Source organism: Hyaena hyaena, unplaced genomic scaffold (genome assembly GCF_003009895.1).
Source record: "Hyaena hyaena isolate Hyena2069 unplaced genomic scaffold, ASM300989v1 scaffold_243, whole genome shotgun sequence".
NCBI classification, from domain to species: domain Eukaryota; kingdom Metazoa; phylum Chordata; class Mammalia; order Carnivora; family Hyaenidae; genus Hyaena; species Hyaena hyaena.
The window spans coordinates 1,558,522-1,578,599 of NW_024080872.1; the positions used below are offsets into that span (position 1 = coordinate 1,558,522).

At 41.0% G+C, this 20,078-nt stretch overlaps 1 protein-coding gene across 5 annotated transcripts in view; it reads right to left on the reverse strand.

Moving 5' to 3' along the window:
* Nucleotides 1–3,042: 3,042 nt before the first annotated feature.
* The window catches only part of KLHL13 (kelch like family member 13), a 197,229-nt gene continuing 180,193 nt past the window's right edge, over nt 3,043–20,078 (reverse strand). For all 5 annotated transcript variants that reach the window (XM_039244404.1, XM_039244405.1, XM_039244402.1 and 2 more), the window contains 3 exons: nt 14,395–15,190; nt 6,451–6,564; nt 3,043–4,667 (listed from right to left, as the gene is read on the reverse strand). In XM_039244404.1, coding sequence (XP_039100335.1) covers nt 4,180–4,667; nt 6,451–6,564; nt 14,395–15,190 — 1,398 coding nt within the window. In that variant the 3' untranslated portion in view covers nt 3,043–4,179. The remainder of the gene's footprint in view (nt 4,668–6,450; nt 6,565–14,394; nt 15,191–20,078) is intronic.

A 20,078-nucleotide genomic window follows, 5' to 3' on the forward strand; every position in this document is an offset into this window, starting at 1 on the left:
ATAGGTTCACAATAAATGTTTGCTGAGAGAATAAATGAATGATAATGAAGCATGTTCTTGTAATGGCGGGAGTCAGCCAACCATAGCCCACGGACAAAGTCTGGTCTGTGGCTTATTTTTCTCTCTTCCGTTCTTTTTTTTAAAGTTTATTTAAATAAATAAATAAATAAGTGATTTAAATCTCTACACTCATCGCGGGGCTCGAACTCACAACCCTTAGATCAAGAGTCACATGTTCCTCTTATTGAGTCAGCCAGGGGCCCCTGTGCCCTATTTTTCTATGGCCCTTGAGCTAAGAACGGTCTTCACATTTTTCTTTTTATTTTTTTTAAGATTTTCTTTTTAAGCAATCTCTACACCTAATGTGCGGCTCAAACTCATGACCCCTAGATCAAGAGTCACATGCTCTACTGATGGACGCAGCCAGGTACCCGATTTACTCTGATTTTTTTTTCTTAATAAACAAGGTTTTTATATATTTTTTTAAGTTTATTTATTTTGGGAGCAAGAGAGAGAGGGAGAGAGAGGACCCCAAGCAGATTCCGCACTGTCAGCTCAGAGCCCAATGTGGGGCTCCATCTCATGAACTGCAAGACCATGACCTGAGCTGAAACCAAGAGTCGGATGCTCCTGACCGAGCTACCCAGGTGCCCCTATTTACTCTGATTTTAAATGATACTTGTGTAAAAAGCAATAGCCAGTTAGCAATAGTTATCTTGACATGGGGGGAGATGAATAACCATTTTTCTTTCTTCTTGTATTTTCCAATTGGTCTAGATTTTGTACGTTATAATTACCAAAATAGTTTCGTTTTTAAAACTTATTATTTTTTTTTTAGAGAGAGGGAGAACGAGCAAGTGGGGGAGAGGGGCAGAGGGAGAGAGAATCTCAAGCAGGCTCCACCCTCAGTATGGAGTCCGACAAGGGGCTCGATCCCACGACGCTGGGATCAAGACCCGAGCAGAAGTCAGGAGTTAGACGCTCAATCAACCGAACCACCCAGGTGCCCCCCAAAAGGCTTTGGAATACGGCATTATTTGACCAATTTCAAATTCCCTTAATCCTCACGAACTTGCTTCGCATTTCCTTTCCTCCTTGCCTGGCCAGAGAGCTATCTGATGTGGAAGGAGCCAAGCCTGAGGTTTGGCAGTCTGAAAATGAAAAACAAAAGGCAGGCACAAGAGCCAAGAATAAAATTAGAGGCGATGCCAACTTTCCACCCAAGAAAGTCTGCTCACTGTTCTTGGGGGGAAAAACACAAAAGACTTTGAAAAGGGGGGAGGGGGCGGAAGGTCACAGGGTCGAAGTAATTAAATAAAACACGGCTTAATTGTCCTGTGGAGCACCCTCTCAGGGCTAACGTGAGGGAGTTATTTTAGCAACCCGCAAAGAAACATTACATACTTCTATTAGTTTCCAAAGTCCCTATAGTAATATTAGACTGGAAAGAGTTTCAGGTCATAATTTTACTTGTCAGGACAAAACCTGATTCTCGCATGGATTCTTTTAAATTCTAGAAACAGGCGAAATAGATTTGTTAGTCATCTTTCCCACCCTACCCATGTTGACCACGAAGGAAAATCATGAACCTTCTGAGATTTAATGTATTCTAGATTTAATGTATTCCTTTCTCAAGCTCAAGAACCAAAGGAAGGCAAGTGTGCGAAAGGGGTTTTTTTGTAAAGCAAACGGATGACTGGCAGGTGTTTTTTTTTTAATAAAGACAAATTGTTAATTCACGGTGAAGGAAAATGTGTCATCGTTTACCAGCTGTTGGGATTGTTTAATAATAGCACTGTGTGACATTAATTGCTATTCCAGGTAACATACGGCACGGATGCAGAAAAGGTAAGCTGTCAAACAGAACTGTGTACGCTTCGCGTTATCCCCTGGAGCAAACTAACAGGTCACCGACCCTGTTCCCTTCTTTCGGGCCACGTGGCTACCTGCTAGTCCCTTGACCCCCCCCTTTGTGTTTATATGTGACCGCGGCACTGACGTCCGGCCGGGAGAACCTGGGTGGAAGTGACGGGTGCCTCTTTCAAGCCTCGCCCTCTGGCCCCCATACCTGCAAGGCTCCACTGTCCTTCCGCTGACCGACTGGAGACGACTCCAAGGACGTAGAGACGCAACAGGCGACAAGATGCAAAGGGCCGTCGCTGTTTAGGGGAGAGCCTCCGGGCCACAAACACCCGCACGGGACTGCGCAGGCCCGTCAGTCTGGCCTGGACCCGCCCCCATCTGTAGGCAGGCGTGAGTTAGGGACAAACGGCTAAATGTGCTCCGCTTACGAGCACAGCACTGAAATCACCTCAGCGGCTGACGGAGGGATAATCCTGGAAGGGGGTTTTGCAAATTCATACCTGGCTTCTCCCAACCTTCAAACTGCCACTAAAGGAAAAACCTGTTCTCTTCATTACGTTTATCTCCAGACAGAGGCAAAGACGGCCGCACTGCTAATTCCTCACCGGCGGAAAAACCTGGTGACCCGCTAGTTGTTTGGGAAGAGCTCCATGTTTGGGAATGAATCTGGTCATTTGCAGATAAAGTGAGAGAGATGTGTGTGTGTGTGTGTGTGTGTGTGTGTGTGTGTGTCCCTGACCTAGTCCCTGAACAATCATCCCCCCAAACATTATTCCTCTACAATCCTAGGTGAAAAACAAATCTCTGAGGTCATTTTCTTTTTTTTTTTTTCTTTTTTTTTTTTCTGAGGTCATTTTCTAGAATGTCTTCTCGTTAGGCAAGACGGACCTTCTCGAAGATCAGGGAAACCGGCCTCATAAATTTAACGGCTCTTACGGTTCAGATAAGTCTGGCAGTTCTTCCCTGGGGATCAAGAGGGGCCAGTTAACAGCGCAGATGAACTAATTCCACAAAGACAATGAGTTTTGACCAATGAGGTTGGACCTGGTCAAATTACTTTCTTCCTTGAACAGAAGTCATTAATATTAACCCAAATCAATCTAAACTGTTCTCACGCCAGGCCAAAAGCAAGAAACCTAGTCAAAGTCAAATCCAATGACAGGGCGCCTCACACCAAAATGACATTAAATGCTTTTTTTATTGAACAAAAAGAGATAAAACATGGGAGTTGAAATCACTGAGCAGAAGCAGCTCGCCAGGTAAAGCTAAATAACCTTATGAACTGAGTATAAGAACACATATAATATGTAAGTTACCTCAACAGCAAAGGAGAAGGTGTAGATTACAGTTCCGGAAGGAAAAATTTGGTCTTGTGACAAATTTAGTTGCTCAAAATTTCTAGCCCTTACCCGCCTAAACACAGTATGATCCCCCACGCGTGCGCTCAGGACGTGCACACTGAATTCCCATTCTGATGGAAGCTGCTTTTCAGAAGGAATTTACGAAGGCTCTTTCACGTTTATCCAATGCGCCACTCACTTCTTAAAATTTCATATCTGATGTATGTATGCGTGTGTATTTATACACACTTTAGAAACCCCCGAACTCTTGTTTGTAACTAGAGGGGTCTTGCTGTTTGTTTTTTTTAACCGATATTGGTGAATTTCGCTTATGATTTCTCCCGTGTGTCTAAGAAACTCTCCATGTTCTCAATGCACCCACACAGGTGGGCTGACAGATATGTCAAAAATACTTTATGAAAAGAGGGAGGTAGCTCATGCGAGTCGGCGACCTCTTGCTATTGTTTCCTGGTGGAGCGAGCTGTCTCCCTGTGACACCTCACAGTCAAAGATGAAAGGGAAACTTTTTACTTTGAAGCCTAGTTATTAGCACAGTTGTACAGTTACTACAATCCACCTTCAAGCTGGTTTATGGGGCTTTCTAATAGAAGATGACAAATACCTCACACCCAGCACACAGCATCAAGAAAGTACTGAAGAAACATTTTATAGACAATACCTCAGTTGGGTTTTTTTTGTTGTTTTTGTTTTTTTTGTGTGTTTTTTTTTGTGTTTTTTGTATGTTACACGTCAGCTTCAATGGGATACATTTCCAGAATGGTTTTGTTACCACTTTATAAACACTCTAAGCCAAACGAACAGCACAAGTAACATCAATGTTGTCTTTTTTCCAATATCTGTATCAATTACTGGAGGCTAATGCTAACATACACTACTAAAGGGGGGGGGGCAAAAGAAGAGAATTGGTGACACGTTGCGAAGGTAGGACTACAGCATCTTCGTCGTAGGGACGATCTTACGGTGCAGAAAGAGGGGACTCTCTAGAAGGTGATGGTGTAGCTTCTTCGGGGGGAAAAACTGTGAGCGTACAAGCTCGGATGCCACCAAGGGACTCTGGGAGATCAAAAACCTTATGCCACTCATCTTTATCGGGGTCGTACTTCTGCACGATCTCTACCATGCAACGGTTATTCCAAGAATACCCACCAACCACGTAGATTTTATTTTCAAAGACAGCGACCCCAACATCACTCTGCCCCCTTAACATGGCAGCAATTGGGGTCCACTGGTCAAGGATGGGTGAGTAGTATTCACAGCTCAGGACGTCATCGTAATCGCTTGTTCCTCGGAAGTGATTGCCACCAATGACGTAGAGCCTCTCGCCCACCGTACACATGCAATGCAGGCCTCTGACCGTGGTCATTGGTGCCTTTTGGATCCATTTGTCAGTGTCAGGGTCGAAGCACATCAGCTCCTTTTGGAAAGTGTCATGAGTAATTCCTCCTAAAGAATGAAAGCAGGCATGAGGTGGACGGATCATTCTAAAAACACACAAGTAAATAGAAGGCTACCACAGATAAGGAACTTGTGGCCACACACTGTGACAGTGCATAGCTTTTCAGTGGTGTTCTTATAAATGTCTGCCCTCTGCTAGTACTTTCTCTGGGACATATTGAAAAGTGGATAGTAGTATGCAAATGCACGAGCATATAAGAACACTGGGAAGTGTTTGTTTTTATAGAGCTTCTGTCGGGTGGGGTGAGGGAAGGCAGTGTCATCTGCTATCAGCACGGACATCTGAAGAATCAGAACGTTGAACACATGCAATTTCGTACGTACGGCAGTTTGCAGTTGATCTAGTGAGTCTGTATCGTCTACAAAGGACGTTCTTAGATCACATATAAATCGGTCCTCTACGGTGAAAGTTCCAGACTTTAATGCTGCAGACTGGGGAGAGGACTAAACAAATATCTGGTGACCAGATGGGAATCATTGTTTCCTTCCTGTGTTTTCCTTTCCTTTTTTTTTTTTTTTTTAACTCCTATACTTTACTGAATTCTCAGGAAGCAAATCAATGTTTTTTGGTTTGGGGATCAGCTATGGTTCTGATCTTGCCTGAGAAGGTCGTTTACACAATACACACTAGCTATGACAGAACAATTCGATGCCGTTTGTCCCCCCCACCCCCCAGAGGATCTGGAGCTCTCATTATAATGGCATAGTATCTACACACATAAAATAGGTGGAGGGTGTAAATCATTGATTAGTGGTGCATATGATTTCCTGGATGGCTCTTTCAATGTAAGATATCCCGTAGTTTTGCTCATAAATTTAACACCGGAAACCTGTCAATCACTTCAGGCCTTTCACTGATCCTCCTCGATTACAGATTTCATAAGGCAGCAGTGTTCAGAGACTCAGACCGCAAATATCACCTTAACGCCTCTCGTCTCTAATAGCGTAACTCCGGGCCTGCCCCTGGCAAGCTCTCAGGAGGAGGAGAAAGTCGACTATCTCAGGGCCAGACGAGGAGAACCTGCCTAACAAAGTACAAGGTCAATACCAAAGATGAACATTACGTTAAAATGAGACTCCTTTCTAAATTCGACATAAGGATCACTTCAACACCAATCGTATGGGAATAAAAGCTGTTACAGGAGCAAATTGAACCTGTTTCGGAATTTGTTATCAGAAAAATATAAGTGCACGTCACCAACATATAGGTACTCGGCACAGAATTATTCACGCAAGGACGGCACAGTAGAATCCCTGTGTTAACGGTGAAGGACAGGGAAAACCGTATTAGCTGTTGCACTAAACGACAGGATGAACATCATTACGCATTACAGGTATATCGGAAGCAAGTTTATGCACAGTAGAGCTTATACGTTATTGAATGATGTATTTCATCACAGAGTTGAGCTAAATGTCAAATCAAAATGAGTTAAGTATCGCTATGGAGACTACGAAGGGGGGTTGTTAGCGTACAGGCTCTATCAGAGAGAGTACGGAGTATGGAGACTGGAAGGCAAGTCGGGGACGGTGAATGGTTTCCAATTTCTTCCAAGTTAGGCATTTACAGCAAAACTATTTTGCTGCTGGTCTGATGATCTTAGAGGATACCAAAGGCATCCATATGCAAATACAAACATACAACAGATCTTCTCAAAGAAACACGAATTAAACTTTGTCCATTTTTTCTGGATTAGTTTTACTTACCACATGGAAAGATGGTGACGTGGTTAAAAGCATATGTGTTAATTGCATCTGCATTAGAATTGTTTACCTGAAATATACATCACCCCTCCATACACGGTTCCGGCATGGCCATAGTGGGGCTCACTCATTTTGGCAACGTAGGTCCACTCGTTTGTTCTCGGATTGTAACACTCGACTGTAGCTGTTGTTCAGGAAAAAAAAAAAAAAAAAAAGAACAGAAAGGAAATCATTTATAAGTCAAATTTAGCAACTATTCTTTTCCTTGTAAGTGGAATAATAATAGTAAACAACTGAACCATATTACAGGTATGAGATACCTTTTGGCGATCTCTTTTATTTTTTTTTACTTATTGAGATCCTATTACTAAGACGAACCATTAATACATTTTACATTAGATTAGATACTTATGTAATAATCTAACACATTTCTGTCGCTTCAGAAATTGCCAGGATTTCTTCTCTTCTAGTATCTTGTTCCATCTTTATGATTTGACAGGTCTCCCCTTTCCTTCCTCTAAATAGGTGGGAGGATGAGAGAATCAATCATAAGGAAGAAAAAAAGTCAGTTCTAGGCCCCCCTGCTGATCCACCATCTAGGAAACAAAGGTTAATAGATAGGAAGCAAAATCTGGAGTCCAGAACAAACGCATGCACACTGCCTGGTATGTGTTCTGGCTGCCTATGGCTTTATTTCATATCCAGACTACAAAATAGACACTGAAAATAATTCTTCTACATTTATACATTTAAGCCAATAGTGTGTGCATATCCAATATCATCGTAGCCAGTGATGCTCTTACTGGAAGATGACTGGCAGCATAATATGAAGTTAGATTTTTATTAGGGGCACTTCCTTTCAGTAATAACTTCAATATCTTTAACATAAAGTGTTTTGGAGAAGACCTCAACTTATTTAAATATGAATCTGTTATAACCTCAAGAATAGAACAGTCACAGTCCAGACAGATGGAAAATGTGATCCTTTTTAAAAGGCAGAAAGAGGGGTGCCTGGGTGGGTTAGTCGGTTAAGTGTCTGACTTCGGCTCAGGTCATGATCTCACAGTTGTGGGTTCGAGCCCCGCATTGGGCTCTGTGCTGACAGCTAGTTCAGAGCCTGGAGCCTGTTTTGGATTCTGTGTCTCCCTCTCTCTCTGACCCTCCCCTGCTCACTCTGTCTCTCTCTCTCTCTCTCTCAGAAATTAAAAAAAAAATAAAAGGCAGAAAGAAATAGGGCTGTTACAAGAACTCTGGTGAAAAACATCAAGTCTAGGGGTGCCTGGGTGGCTCAATACAGCATGCAACTCTTGCTCTCGGGATGGTGAGTTCAAGTCCCATGTAGGGTGTAGAGAGAGCACGAGAGAGAATCCCAAGCAGGCTCCTCGCTACCAGCGCAGAGCCCAATGCGGAGCTTGAACTCACGAACCGTGAGATCATGACCTGAGTTGCAATCAAAACTCAGATGTTTAACCGACTGAGCCACCCAGGTGCCTGAAGATTTCCTTATTAAAAAGAAAATAATGGAGGTGCCTGGGTGGCTCAGTCGGTTAAGCATCCAACTTTGGCTCAGGTCATGATCTCACAGTTTGCGAGTTCAAGCCCGCATCGGGCTCTGTGCTGACAGCTCAGAGCCCGGAGCCTGCTTCAGAGTCTGTGTCTCCTCCTCTCTCTGCCCCTCCCCCACTTGCTCTGTCTCTCAAAAATAAATAAATGTAAAAAAAAGTTTTTAAAAAAAGAAAATAATGTAAGACTAGGCCATCCTAGATAGAAAGAGCGAGAGATTCACTTTCTGTTCTATTCAATAGTTTCATTTCCTCATCAAACTGACTATGCGAAGTACTTATTTCTCTTCTCAAACAACTCCTATGTTATACCACTTCTCACATCCCCTTTACTGACTGATTGTCTTCTGCACTGACTTGGGCTTTACGTTTTCAGTCTTATTTCAAAGGCTTTGAGTCTTCTCATTTTGGTCTACTCTCTTGGTAGTTCTGTTCATTGCTTCAGGCTTGGACCCTTACCAACTCTATCCCCTGTAAACCCTTCCATGAAATAGCCAGGTCCTGGCAACTCTTTCCCCCAAATGAGGGCTATTGCTCCAATTAACAACAAACTAAAATTGTTTACTCCGAGGCCGGTTTTGGCTATTTGTAGTCACTGGACATCTTCCCTAATGTTCATTTCCATTTGCCTTTAGCATGACTTTCACTTAACTGACAAGCACAATCCTACTGAACGTACATTATTATCTCTCTCTCCACTTACAGAGGATCTAGTATATTGATTAGTAATTGGCATCAGCAAAGTAATTAACGGTAGGGTTTTAGCTGATAAAAGAAAGCCGTCTAATCACACATCCTATCAGTGAAAGTGTTTTAAAAGACTTCCAGAGATCATCTTTTCCACCTATTTGATGTCAAAGACAGGTTTTACTATAGTCCTATGTGTTCCTTAGTGGAAAATGCTGCCTTGAACACTGGAATTTCTAGAGTGTAACAGTTTTTCCTTATGTCTAATTCAATCTATTCTGACGGAGTTTCCATTAGTTTCCTCTTACTCTTTCTAGAATGGAGCTAGCAGTTGAATAGCTATTCACTCTTTAGGATTATGAAAACGTTCCCATGTAGGGAGAGACCGTTGTGCTTCTGTCAGTGAATTAATTGCATTTTTTCCCTAATAGAGGTTATAAGAATCCATCTATATATTTTTTAATGCAGGAGCAACCTGAATGTAAGACAGCTATTAACCACCACTAATATAATAGCTATGTAATAATTTATCATCCTTCAACTTTTCTTCTTCTAGCTAAATTTCCCTTGGCCTTTCCCATCATTTAATATTTACTGTCAATCTACAGGCTTTCTCCGGGAAGAGCTGGTGTTGTTCCTGGCAAAATCTATACTATTTAGTTTTAACACAGAATACGTCTAATTAAAAGTGTATACAAACACATGGCCTTATTTCTATTTTCCATAGTCACAAGGCAGTGAGATAGAGGCTAGTGCCCAACGACCTTGATGGGGGGAGGGGGCAAGGGGGGAGTCAAGACCCAAAGCAGTGGTTCTGTCACGGTCAATGAGTGGGAACGGCAATGAACTAGTAAATTCTAGAATCGGGTCAGCAAATGATAGCCCGTAAACCAAATCCAGGAGGCTGCCTGCATTTGTATGTCCCACAAGATAAAAATATGAATGGCTTTTACCTTTTTAAAGAGTTGGGGGGGAGGGAATCCAAGAGAAACTATTTTGTGACATGGGAAAAATCGTACAGAATTCAAATGTCGGTGTTCCTATATTAAGCTTTAGTGGAACACAGCCTCGCCCATTTGTTTACACATCGTCTTTCGGTGCTTTTGTGACAAGACCGCAGAGCTGATGAGGTGACAAGATCCTACGGCCTACAAGGCTGAAAATACTGACTTTCTGGCCCTTTACAGAATTTTGCTGACCCTTATTCTAGAGAATCGTCTTCAGTGACCTGGTAGCCTGCCGTTTAAATTAGAGATCCTCTCCATGTTTAGAATTACATGTAGGTTGCTTACTTCACATAGATCATCAAAGATTCTTATTTTCTCAGGTGAGTCTACTGGGGTCCAGAATCGGTCCCAAGGGATGATGGGGAACGTCCTTGTTCTTTCTGAGGTTAGGAAAGAGATTAACCCCAAATAACCACTGCAACAACGATGGATCCCTCACAGGGGGTATGGTCTCTAGAATCTTAGAGGGCCAACTGGTGATGGGTTTGCTTAATGAACAAAACTGCAAATCCATTAAGGGATAGAGAGGCATCTGATAATTTTCAGTAACTGTATTGTGCATTTACTCGGAAAAAAAAGTCTAACACGTTTTCTGGAAGCTTTTTCATGATTTGAAAGCTTAACTTATTACTATACTTATTACTATTTAACAGAAGGGCAAGATATCTGAGCTGTCATATGTCTCTTCAGTAGAGAAAACCTCAATGGAAGATCGATCTCTTATGTGACATAAGTTTGAAAGATGCCAGAAATAACTGACTCCTCTTTCACGTAAGTGACAGCTGCTCTAAGCTTCGCGTCATTTCCAGTTGTACCTGGTGTCACAGGAAGCAGCGTTTCTAAGGAATTATATTTCCCAGATGCATTAATAGTATCTTTTTGATGTACTGTAAGTTTAGGTCCATGCACTCCATGGAGGGATTCTGAGAGGCCAAATGCACTAAAATGATCTCAACTGTCTTGTAAATGTAGCCACTGTTTTGTTTTCACAATTACATACAGGCAATGGTCCCTGCGTATATGAAGAATAAATAATATACTGGTACTAATGAACCCATTACATTTTTTTTAAGATTTTATTTTTAAGGAATCTCTACACCCAAGGTGGGGCTCGAGCTTACAGTTCTGAGACCAAGAATCACGTGCTTAGGGTGCCTGGGGGGCTTGGTCAGTTAAGCATCCAACTCTTGATTTCGGCTCAGGTCATGATCTCACGGTTTGTGGGTTCGAGCCCCACATGGGGGTCTGTGATGACAGTGCGGAGCCTGCTTGGGATTCTCTCTGTCTCCCTCTCTCTGCCAGTCCCCTGCTCTCTTTCTCTCTCTCTCACACACAAAAATAAATAAGTGAACTAAAAAAAAATTACCACAGATGGGCTTTGCTGGGTATGCTGATTTTAAGGAAAACAGCCATTTTCCACAAAAGTTTACTTACTTATAGATTATGGGAGGTAATTTCAAAGGAAAGAAATGTCATTGGCCTTCAAATAGAATTTGAGAGGCACCTGAGTGGCTCAGTCGGTTAAACGGCCAACTTTGGCTCACGTCATGATCTCATGGTTAATGAGTTCGAGCCCTGCGTTGGGCTCTGCACTGACAGCTGCGAGCCTGGAGCCTGCTTCCAATTCTGTGTCTCCCTCTCTCTCTGCCCCTCCCCCACCCACATTCTGTGTCTCTCAACAACAAAAACATTAAAATAAATAAAGAAATAAATAAATGGAATTTGAGTTGTTTCTTGGTATTGAGGCTTTGTGTCTATATTACAGTTATACATGAATTTGTGAAAAATACCGTTTATGAATTTAGATAAAGATGGGCCTCAGTATACCATCTAGAGGGGGAATATTTTCCAAGTATATTTCATTCATTATCCTCAGGTTGAAACTTTGGGAGATGGTGATTTTATTTTATTTTTATTTTTATTTTTTTAAAAATGTTTTATTTATTTCTAGGAGAGAGAGAGACAGGGGAGGGTCAGAGAGAGAGGGAGTCAGAGACTCTGAAACAGGCTCCAGGCTCTGAGCTGGCAGTCAGCACAGAGCCCGACGTGGGGCTCAAACCCACGAACCGTGAGATCATGACCTAAGCGAAAGTCGGACACTTTACCGACTAAGCCACCCAGGCGCCCCAAGGGAGATGGTGATTTTAAAGCCTAAATATAATCAAATAGTTATTATGAATTTGGAATAGCCCATGAAAAGCAGGCTTCTTTCATTTTTACTTTCAAACTGAAACACAGAAGGTTATTTTTAATAAGAAATGGAGGGTGTGATCTCTGAAGGTCATAAGCAAGGAAGGAGCCACTTGCCCAATGGGGTAGTCTACTTCTTGTTCCCAAATGCGTATAACATGGCGAGAGCTCAGAGAAAGAAAGCCTCGAGGTTCCTGGTTTTATGGAACGACTTTCCCTGGTCTGAAAATGATAGATTCTCAGAAGAATAAGGCTTCTAATTAATACCAGGAACAATATATTCAAAACTGCACATGGACAGGGGTGATGACATCATAAGAATGCATTGACTGAAAACATCGGCGCTATTTCCCGTGAGAGAAGTTCTGAAATGACCGCTGACTGCTGGGATCGATGAGCTATAACTTGGAAACTTGCAAAGATTATCCCAGGCGAGTGGTTTCCCTACGAAAGCACCACGGCACTAGTTGCAGCTTCTGGATATTTCCGGATGCCATAAATTTAAAATAGTAGGATAACATGAAAATAATGTGTGTGGGTTGACTGAGGAGACCTGAAGCGACAATTCTACATTAAAGGGTACTCATGCCTCAAATGCTTTTAAAAGGCTGATTATTGGGGGACCCTGGGGGGCTCAGTCGGTTAAGCATCTGACTCTTGGTTTCGGCTCAGGTCATGATCTCATGGTTTGTGAGTTTGAGCCCCGCGCTGGGCTCTGCGCTGACAGCATGGAGCCTGCTTGGGATTCTCTGTCTCCCTCTCTCTCTGGCCCTCTCCTATTTGCTTGTGTGCTCCCTCTCACTCTCTCTCAAAAATACAAACATAAACTTTAAAAAGTCCGATTATTAAAATATACTGGGAAATCTGTGTGGTTCATGATAACGATACCTAGTCCAACTATCTGGAAAGCCGGGTCTTACAAAAAATATCACCATGACAACAAAAGAAAAAAACTGAAACCTGTGGGTAGGAAAGGTCAGTAACATTAAGATGTCACTAATGAGAAAGGGCTTGATAAGCTGGAAAGTGTAAGAGCTGAAAGCAGCTCTTTTTGCCTCCAATAAATAGCTTACTCTCAAATCCATTAAGCTACCTTTTATTTCTTAGAATACAGAAGAAAAAGATTCTGATAATTACTCTGAATTTATCCACAGCCAATGCCAACATCTTTCACTTTCTCAGCATTATGGAGCCTGGAACGCTGGTCAGCCACAAGGACTCTATTCATAACTGAAGAAAAGCGGGGTGGGAAAAAAGGCCAAGCAATGATGGTAATGACAGATATGTAAGGCAGGACAGAAAATGTGGGCTTCCTGATTTCTTTCGGGACAGCTACCTCATTCCAATTTCATCTAAAATAACAAAACTGATGTAGCCAAAGTATTGCTCTCTGCTGACTGTACTTGTGGCCAATTTTAGATTAGGGAGACAAAGCAGCGGCCATCTCATAAAGCCTACCAGATCAGTTTATAGTGAAGACAACTGGTGTTTCACTCAGAGAGAATGAGGTTTGAAATGCAGAGTCACAGATCATATTACTCAAAGTAAATAAACTTAGGGTACTATAGACCTTCGTACGTTCAATTGATGAAGAAGGTGGCCTTACTGTGTGGGCTGGGACAGGGTAACAGATTATGTAGAAGAAGAAACAGTCAGTCAGTCCTCCGTAGGGGAGGATTTTAACCTGTTCTCTAAACTATTCTGTGGGCTTTTAAAAACTGGAAAATGAGGAAGCATGCCCAACTTCTGTCTGAGATGCTATCAGAATTTAAATGAGCAGAATACACTTTGTAGTTACGTTGTCAAGATGAAAACCATATATCCTGCCCAATGAAATATTCTGCAATGCACCGATCTATTTCTTTTTTTTTTAAAGATTTATTTTTTTTTACGATTTTTTAATGTTTTTTATTTATTTCTGAGAGAGAGAGAGAGACAACATGAACAGGGAAGAGTCAGAGAGAGAGGGAGACACAGAATCCGAAGCAGGCTCCAGGCTCTGAGCTGTCAGCACAAAGCCTGACGTGGGGCTTGAACCCACGAACTATGAGATCATGACCTGAGCAGAAGTCGGCCGCTTAACTGACTGAGCCACCCAGGTGCCCCCGCACCGATCTATTTCTAAGATATAATGTGTGCCCTGGCCAACAGCATACACTCGGATTAAGCATACAGGTTGTCTCTGACAGTTTCTAAGAAAAACAGTTAATTTTTTTTTATTTTTTTTTTAAATTTTTTAATGTTTTTATTTATTTCTATGAGAGAGAGAGAGAGACAGCATGAGCAGGGGAGGGTCAGAGAGAGAGGGAGTCACAGACTGAAACAGGCTCCAGACTCTGAGCTGGCAGTCAGCACAGAGCCCGACGCGGGGCTCGAACCCACGAACCGCGAGATCATGACCTAAGCGAAAGTCGGACGCTTAACCGACTAAGCCACCCAGGTGCCCCAAGAAAAACAGTTTAAATGAAACCCTAGCTACGTTTTTTTTCTGTGCTCATTTTATGATCTGACAAGACTTTGGGGGTAAAGAAATCCGTCTCTATGCTCAACAGAAATGCGCACACTTACGCAGTTCTCCTGCCGCGTTTCGCCCACCAACTGCGTACAGGTATCCTTTGAGGGCACTTAGGTGGAAGAAGGTACGCTTTTCATTTAAAGATGCGACTTGCATCCATTTATTGTATCGCGGATCAAATCTGAAGACTGTATCGACTGCCGTTTTTCCTTTTGTGTCATAATTACTCTGTCCGCCGACGACATAGAGGAAATTTCCAATGACGGCAATGCCGTGCTGGTACCTTGGGGCATCCATGGGGGCTAACGATTTCCATTCGTGGGCCTTTTCATCATACATGCGCAATTCCTTGCTGACAACCAGCTGCTGCCTCAGAACGCCTCCCAGTGTGACCAAATGAGTGGTGTCAGACCGAATGGCAGTCCTGTCTGACTGCATCACTGGCTGCATATATGGCATCATTTGGTAATTGCTGGCTTCCAAAAGGAGATTCACGCACGTGTTGTCAGTTCTCATGAAATCCACGGTTTGCACATAATTAATGAGCTCCTGTGGAGTCATCAGTGGAAATCGTATGTTCTTCATCAACTTTGCAGCAAAGTCCATTCGAGGCTCTTCCAGGCGTAGCCAGCGACAGGTGGCCTTAAAGAGCTCAAGTTCAGTGCAATGCTTAAGGCTATTACTGGAAAGCACGAAGGCAAGACGCTCAAAAGGGAGTTTCAGGAACTCGCCGGTGCTCAGCAATGCAGGAAAATTCTTCAAGACAAAACTGTTGACGTATTTATCCACTTCTGTCAGATTGTAGGTGTTGGCAATCCGACCAACTTCGACACAATTGTCTAAAGTGACCTGTTGAACCAATAAAAAATATTAAAATACTACTATTTTCATGGCACTCCCATCTGGATAACAAAAATACCTGTTCTAGAATAAGAGTAAACTGAGCGTTTTACTGTCTATATAGAGGCAAATAAAAATTGTTATCTAAACACATTTATGATCTAAAGAGAATTCACAAACCACCAATCCATTACAAGAGTGACAAAAAGAAAATCATCTATATCACATCGATAAGAGGTAGGATAAAAACCGTATGATCATTTCAATAGATGTAGAAAAAAGCATTTGACAAAGTACAATATCCATTCATGATGAAAGCCCTCAACAATGTAGGTTTAGAGGGAACGTACCTCAACATAATAAAGGCCATATATGAAAAACTAGAGCTAACATCATACTCAATGGGGAAAAACTGAGAGCTTCTTCCCTGAGATGAAGAAGACAACAAGATGTCTACTCTCACCACTTTTATTCAACACAGTACTGGAAGTCCCAGCCACAGCAATCAGACAAGAAAAAGAAATAAGAAGCATCCAAATTGGGAAGGAAGAAGCAAAACTTCCAATATTTGCAGGGGACATGATATTATATATGGCAAACCCTAAAGACTCCACAAAAAAACTACTAGAACTGTTAAATGAATTCCGTAAGGCTGCAGGATACAAAATCAATATACAGAAACCCACTGCATTTCTATACACCAACAATGAAGTAGCAAACAAACAAAAAAAAAAAATTAAGAAAACAATCCCATTTACAATTATGCCAAAAATAATGAAATACCTGGAAATAAACTTAACCAAGGAGGTGAAAGACCTGTACACTGAAAACTATAAAACACTGATGAAAAAAAATTGAAGATGATACAAACAAATGGAAAGATATTCCATGTTCATGGATTGCAAGAACAAATATTATTAAAGGATCCATACTGTACAAAGCAATCTACACATTTAATGCAACCTTTATCAAAATGCTAATAGCATTTTTCATAGAACTAGAAGAAACAATCCTAAAATTTGTATAAGACTCCAAAGAGCCAAAGCAATCTTGACAAAGGAAAATGAAGCTGGAGGTATCACAATTCCAGATTTCAAGTTATACTACAAAGCTGTAATAATCAACACAGTGTGGTATCGGTACAAAAACAGACACATGGATCAACAGAACAGAATAGAAAGCCCAGAAATAAACCCATGATTATAATTAATCTTTGACAAAAGAGGCAACAAAGGGTGTTGAGGAAACTGGAAAGGTACATGCAGAAGAATGAAACTGGAACACCTTCTTACACCATACACAAAAATACACTCTAATGGATTAAAGACCTAAATGTGAGACCTGAAACCATAAAAATGCTAGAAGAGAGCACAGGCAGTACTTTCTCTGACATCGGCTATAGTAACATCTTCCTAGAAATATCTCCTGACGTAAGGGAAACACAAGCAAAAAATGAACTACTGGGACTACATCAAAATAAAAACTTCTGCACAACAAAGGAGACAGTTAACAAAACAAAAAGACTGAATGGGGAAGCTATTTGCAAATAACATATCCAAAAAAGGGTTCATATCCAAAATATATAAAGAACTTATACAATTCAACACCAAGAAAACACAAAGAATCTGATTTAAAACATGGGCAAAAGACATGAACATCTTTCTCAAAGAACACATCCAGATGGCCAACAGACACATGAAGAGGTGCTCAATGTCAGTAACCATCAGGGAAATGCAAATTAAAACGACAAAGAGATGTCACCTCACACCTGTCAGAATGGCTTAAAAAAAAGAAAAGAAAAGAAACAAGTTCTGGCAAGGATGTGGAGAAAAAGGAGCCCTCCTGCCCTGCTGGTGGGAATACAAACTGGTGCAGCCACTCTGGAAAACAGTATGGAGGTTCCTCAAAAAATTAAAACTAGAACCACCCTACGATCCAGCAGTCACACTACTGGATATTTACCCAAAGAATATGAAAACACTAATTTGCAAGGGAACATGCACCCCTATGTTTATTGCAGCATTATTTACAATAGCCAAATTATGGAAGCAGCCCAAGTGGCCATCAAAAGACGAATGGATAAAGAAGATGTGGTATATAGGAAGAATATATATAAAGATATATACACACACATGCATATATCTATATAGATATGCAATGGAATATAATTCAGCCATAAAAAAGAATGAAATCTTCCCATTTGCAACAACATGGGTGGGTGTAGAGAGTATAATGGTAAGTGAAATAAGTCAGTCAAAGAAAGACAAATACTGTATGATTTCACTCATATGTAGAATTTAAGAAACAAAACAAAGGGACAAAGAAAAACAGAGACAAACCAAGAAACACACTCTTAACTACAGAGAACAGATGGTTACCAGAGGGGAGGTGGGGGGGAGGTGGAATGGGTGAAGCAGGTGAAGGGGTTAAGAGTATGCTTATCTTGACGAACACAGAGTAATGTACAGAATTGCCGAATCACTATATTGTGTACCTGAAACTAATATAACACTATGTCAATTATATTGGAATTAGAATTTTTTAAAAAGTGCAAATAAATACTTACTGAATATTGGAAAAAGAAAGATACCAAAATCAGTAGATTAGAAGTTACCCTAAAAACAACGTTACAACTTGACTATGGCCGAAATCATTCCTTTTCTCTTCTTAGAAATGTGTGTTCCCTCTCAAAAACATATTAATAAAATTCTGGCTAGATGGACATTTTGGAAAAATAGAAGGTTATTCTATTATGGTTCATCTCAATCCACTTCTCAGTCATGAATCTTAAAAGTAACATTACTGGCAGATCCACAAACAGAAAATCTCTAATACAGACCTCTAGATTTCTCTTTCATGTAAAGTCATGATTCATTACTGTAATTCATTCTGATTCCTTCAAAAGTTATTGTTCCTAATAAAGGTAATTTAATAAGGCAATTATTCCCAGGGTGAAGTTATTTCCACATTACTGATGCAGAAATACAAGGAAAGGAATCACTTTCATGAGGGCTGGACCAGGTGTGTCTCCCATCAAATTTACTCATGCAGTTCATTTAGCTTTTGGTGCCTGTGACGACAGCTTGCAACATAGTTTCCCTTGGCCATTCTTTCCCTCTCTGCACACTCTAGCTGTGCCTGGAGTCAACGTGAGCCCAGAAAAGTCTCCCCTGGACAGATCACAATAGAGCAAAAATGGAAGCTTCCAGGAAAAGGAGACAAGTGATGGAGAGGCTCATTTTCAGCAAGAGCTCGTGCTGAAGCTTTAATAACTGGTCAAAAGTGAAAACAGGAAAATCATATCAGTAAATATTATGAAGGAATAAATCACTAAAACAAGCCTGTCGTACAACTATCTGTGTGTGTATAGAAACGTGCAGGCAGGTCACAGGCAAAGGACTCAACTGTTTTCTCTTCATTTTGTCATGTAAACTTCACTGATGTACCTGTGTTGTGACCCGATTGGCAGGTGATTAAGAGAAAATTGGCTAATCCCTCTTTTCTCCTTTTATTTAAAAGCTGAAATGAGACTGAAGTAATTACTTCTCTGCATAAAATATCAGCCTAGCTAAGATACATTATCACTGAAAGCTCTAAGGTTAACACACATGCGAGGCTATTTTCCTAGATTTATTACTCAGGAAGAATTTGAACAATTTTAAGCACCTGATTTGCTTTACAGGAATAGCCAAAAATTTTTAATTGCTTATTATACTTAATAGCTAGATATTAAAGAATAGCTAAAACAGAACTATAACACAAAAGAAGAATTAGGAAAAACAAATTAACAAGTTATGGGCCTTTTGAAAGACATAGTTTAACATTGTTCAGTACCTTGGACTTCCAAAGTGATTAATAAAAAGTACATTTCAATCCAATTTTAGGAGTGGCAAGTTGGCAGCTCATAAAATTTTTCATTGTGTAAATGAAGTTCCAGTTAATACTCAGTTGCCCAAATCACTTTGGGTGGCAGAAATTAATGTCTGGGGTAATGAATCCACTTTCTGAGTCAGGAAAGGAGTAGCCCTTCCCCAGAGCAAAGGTAATTTGCACCTTTGAACACACTGACTAGCGTGGATAAGCACAAGTTGATGAGAACGAAAGCAAAAACGATTCCCAAGTTTGCAGATTCTCATCATGAGTGATAGGATTACAAATAAAAGCAACAAGAAATGGGTACCTCAAATAGGCAAAACGAAGTTGCTGTTCACCAAACAGAAGTCTAAACTGAGCATATAAAACAAACCAAGATTAAAAAATTGAAACTGAATTCGAAATGGGATCAAGGTATTTAGTTCCTTCCCCATTTCCCGCTTCGACTTCATCCAATAAGAAAATAATTAATGGGGCGCCTGGGTGGCTCAGTCGGTTAAACATCCGACTTCGGCTCAGGTCATGATCTCACAGTTCATGGGTTCGAGCCCCGCGTTGGGCTCTGTGCTGACAGCCAGCTCAGAGCCTGGAGCCTGTCTTCGGATTCTGTATCTCCCTCTCACCCTCCCCTGCTCACACTGTCTCTCTCTCAAAAATAAATAAAACATTTAAAATAATTTTTTAAAAAGAAAATAATTACTAAAATAACAGCATAAAAAAAACCATACCTTTTATTTAAGGGCATTTGGAAAATATTTTCTATATATCAGTATGTTCAGATATGGATATGCAAGAGTGCAAAAGACCTTGACAGACCACTAGTATATACGGAAAGCTACCTACTCTTTTCTTAAAAATCACCAGAGTATGGTATTTCATAACCTTCCAAACTATCATCTTCTTGATAGAAGGGCTAAGCATTGTCTATAACCCATGTACAACAGCTGTCACGCCGTGGGCATATAACAAAGGTTAAATACTATAATTATCAGCAACATACAAATTAAAGAAGTAATGCTAGAGA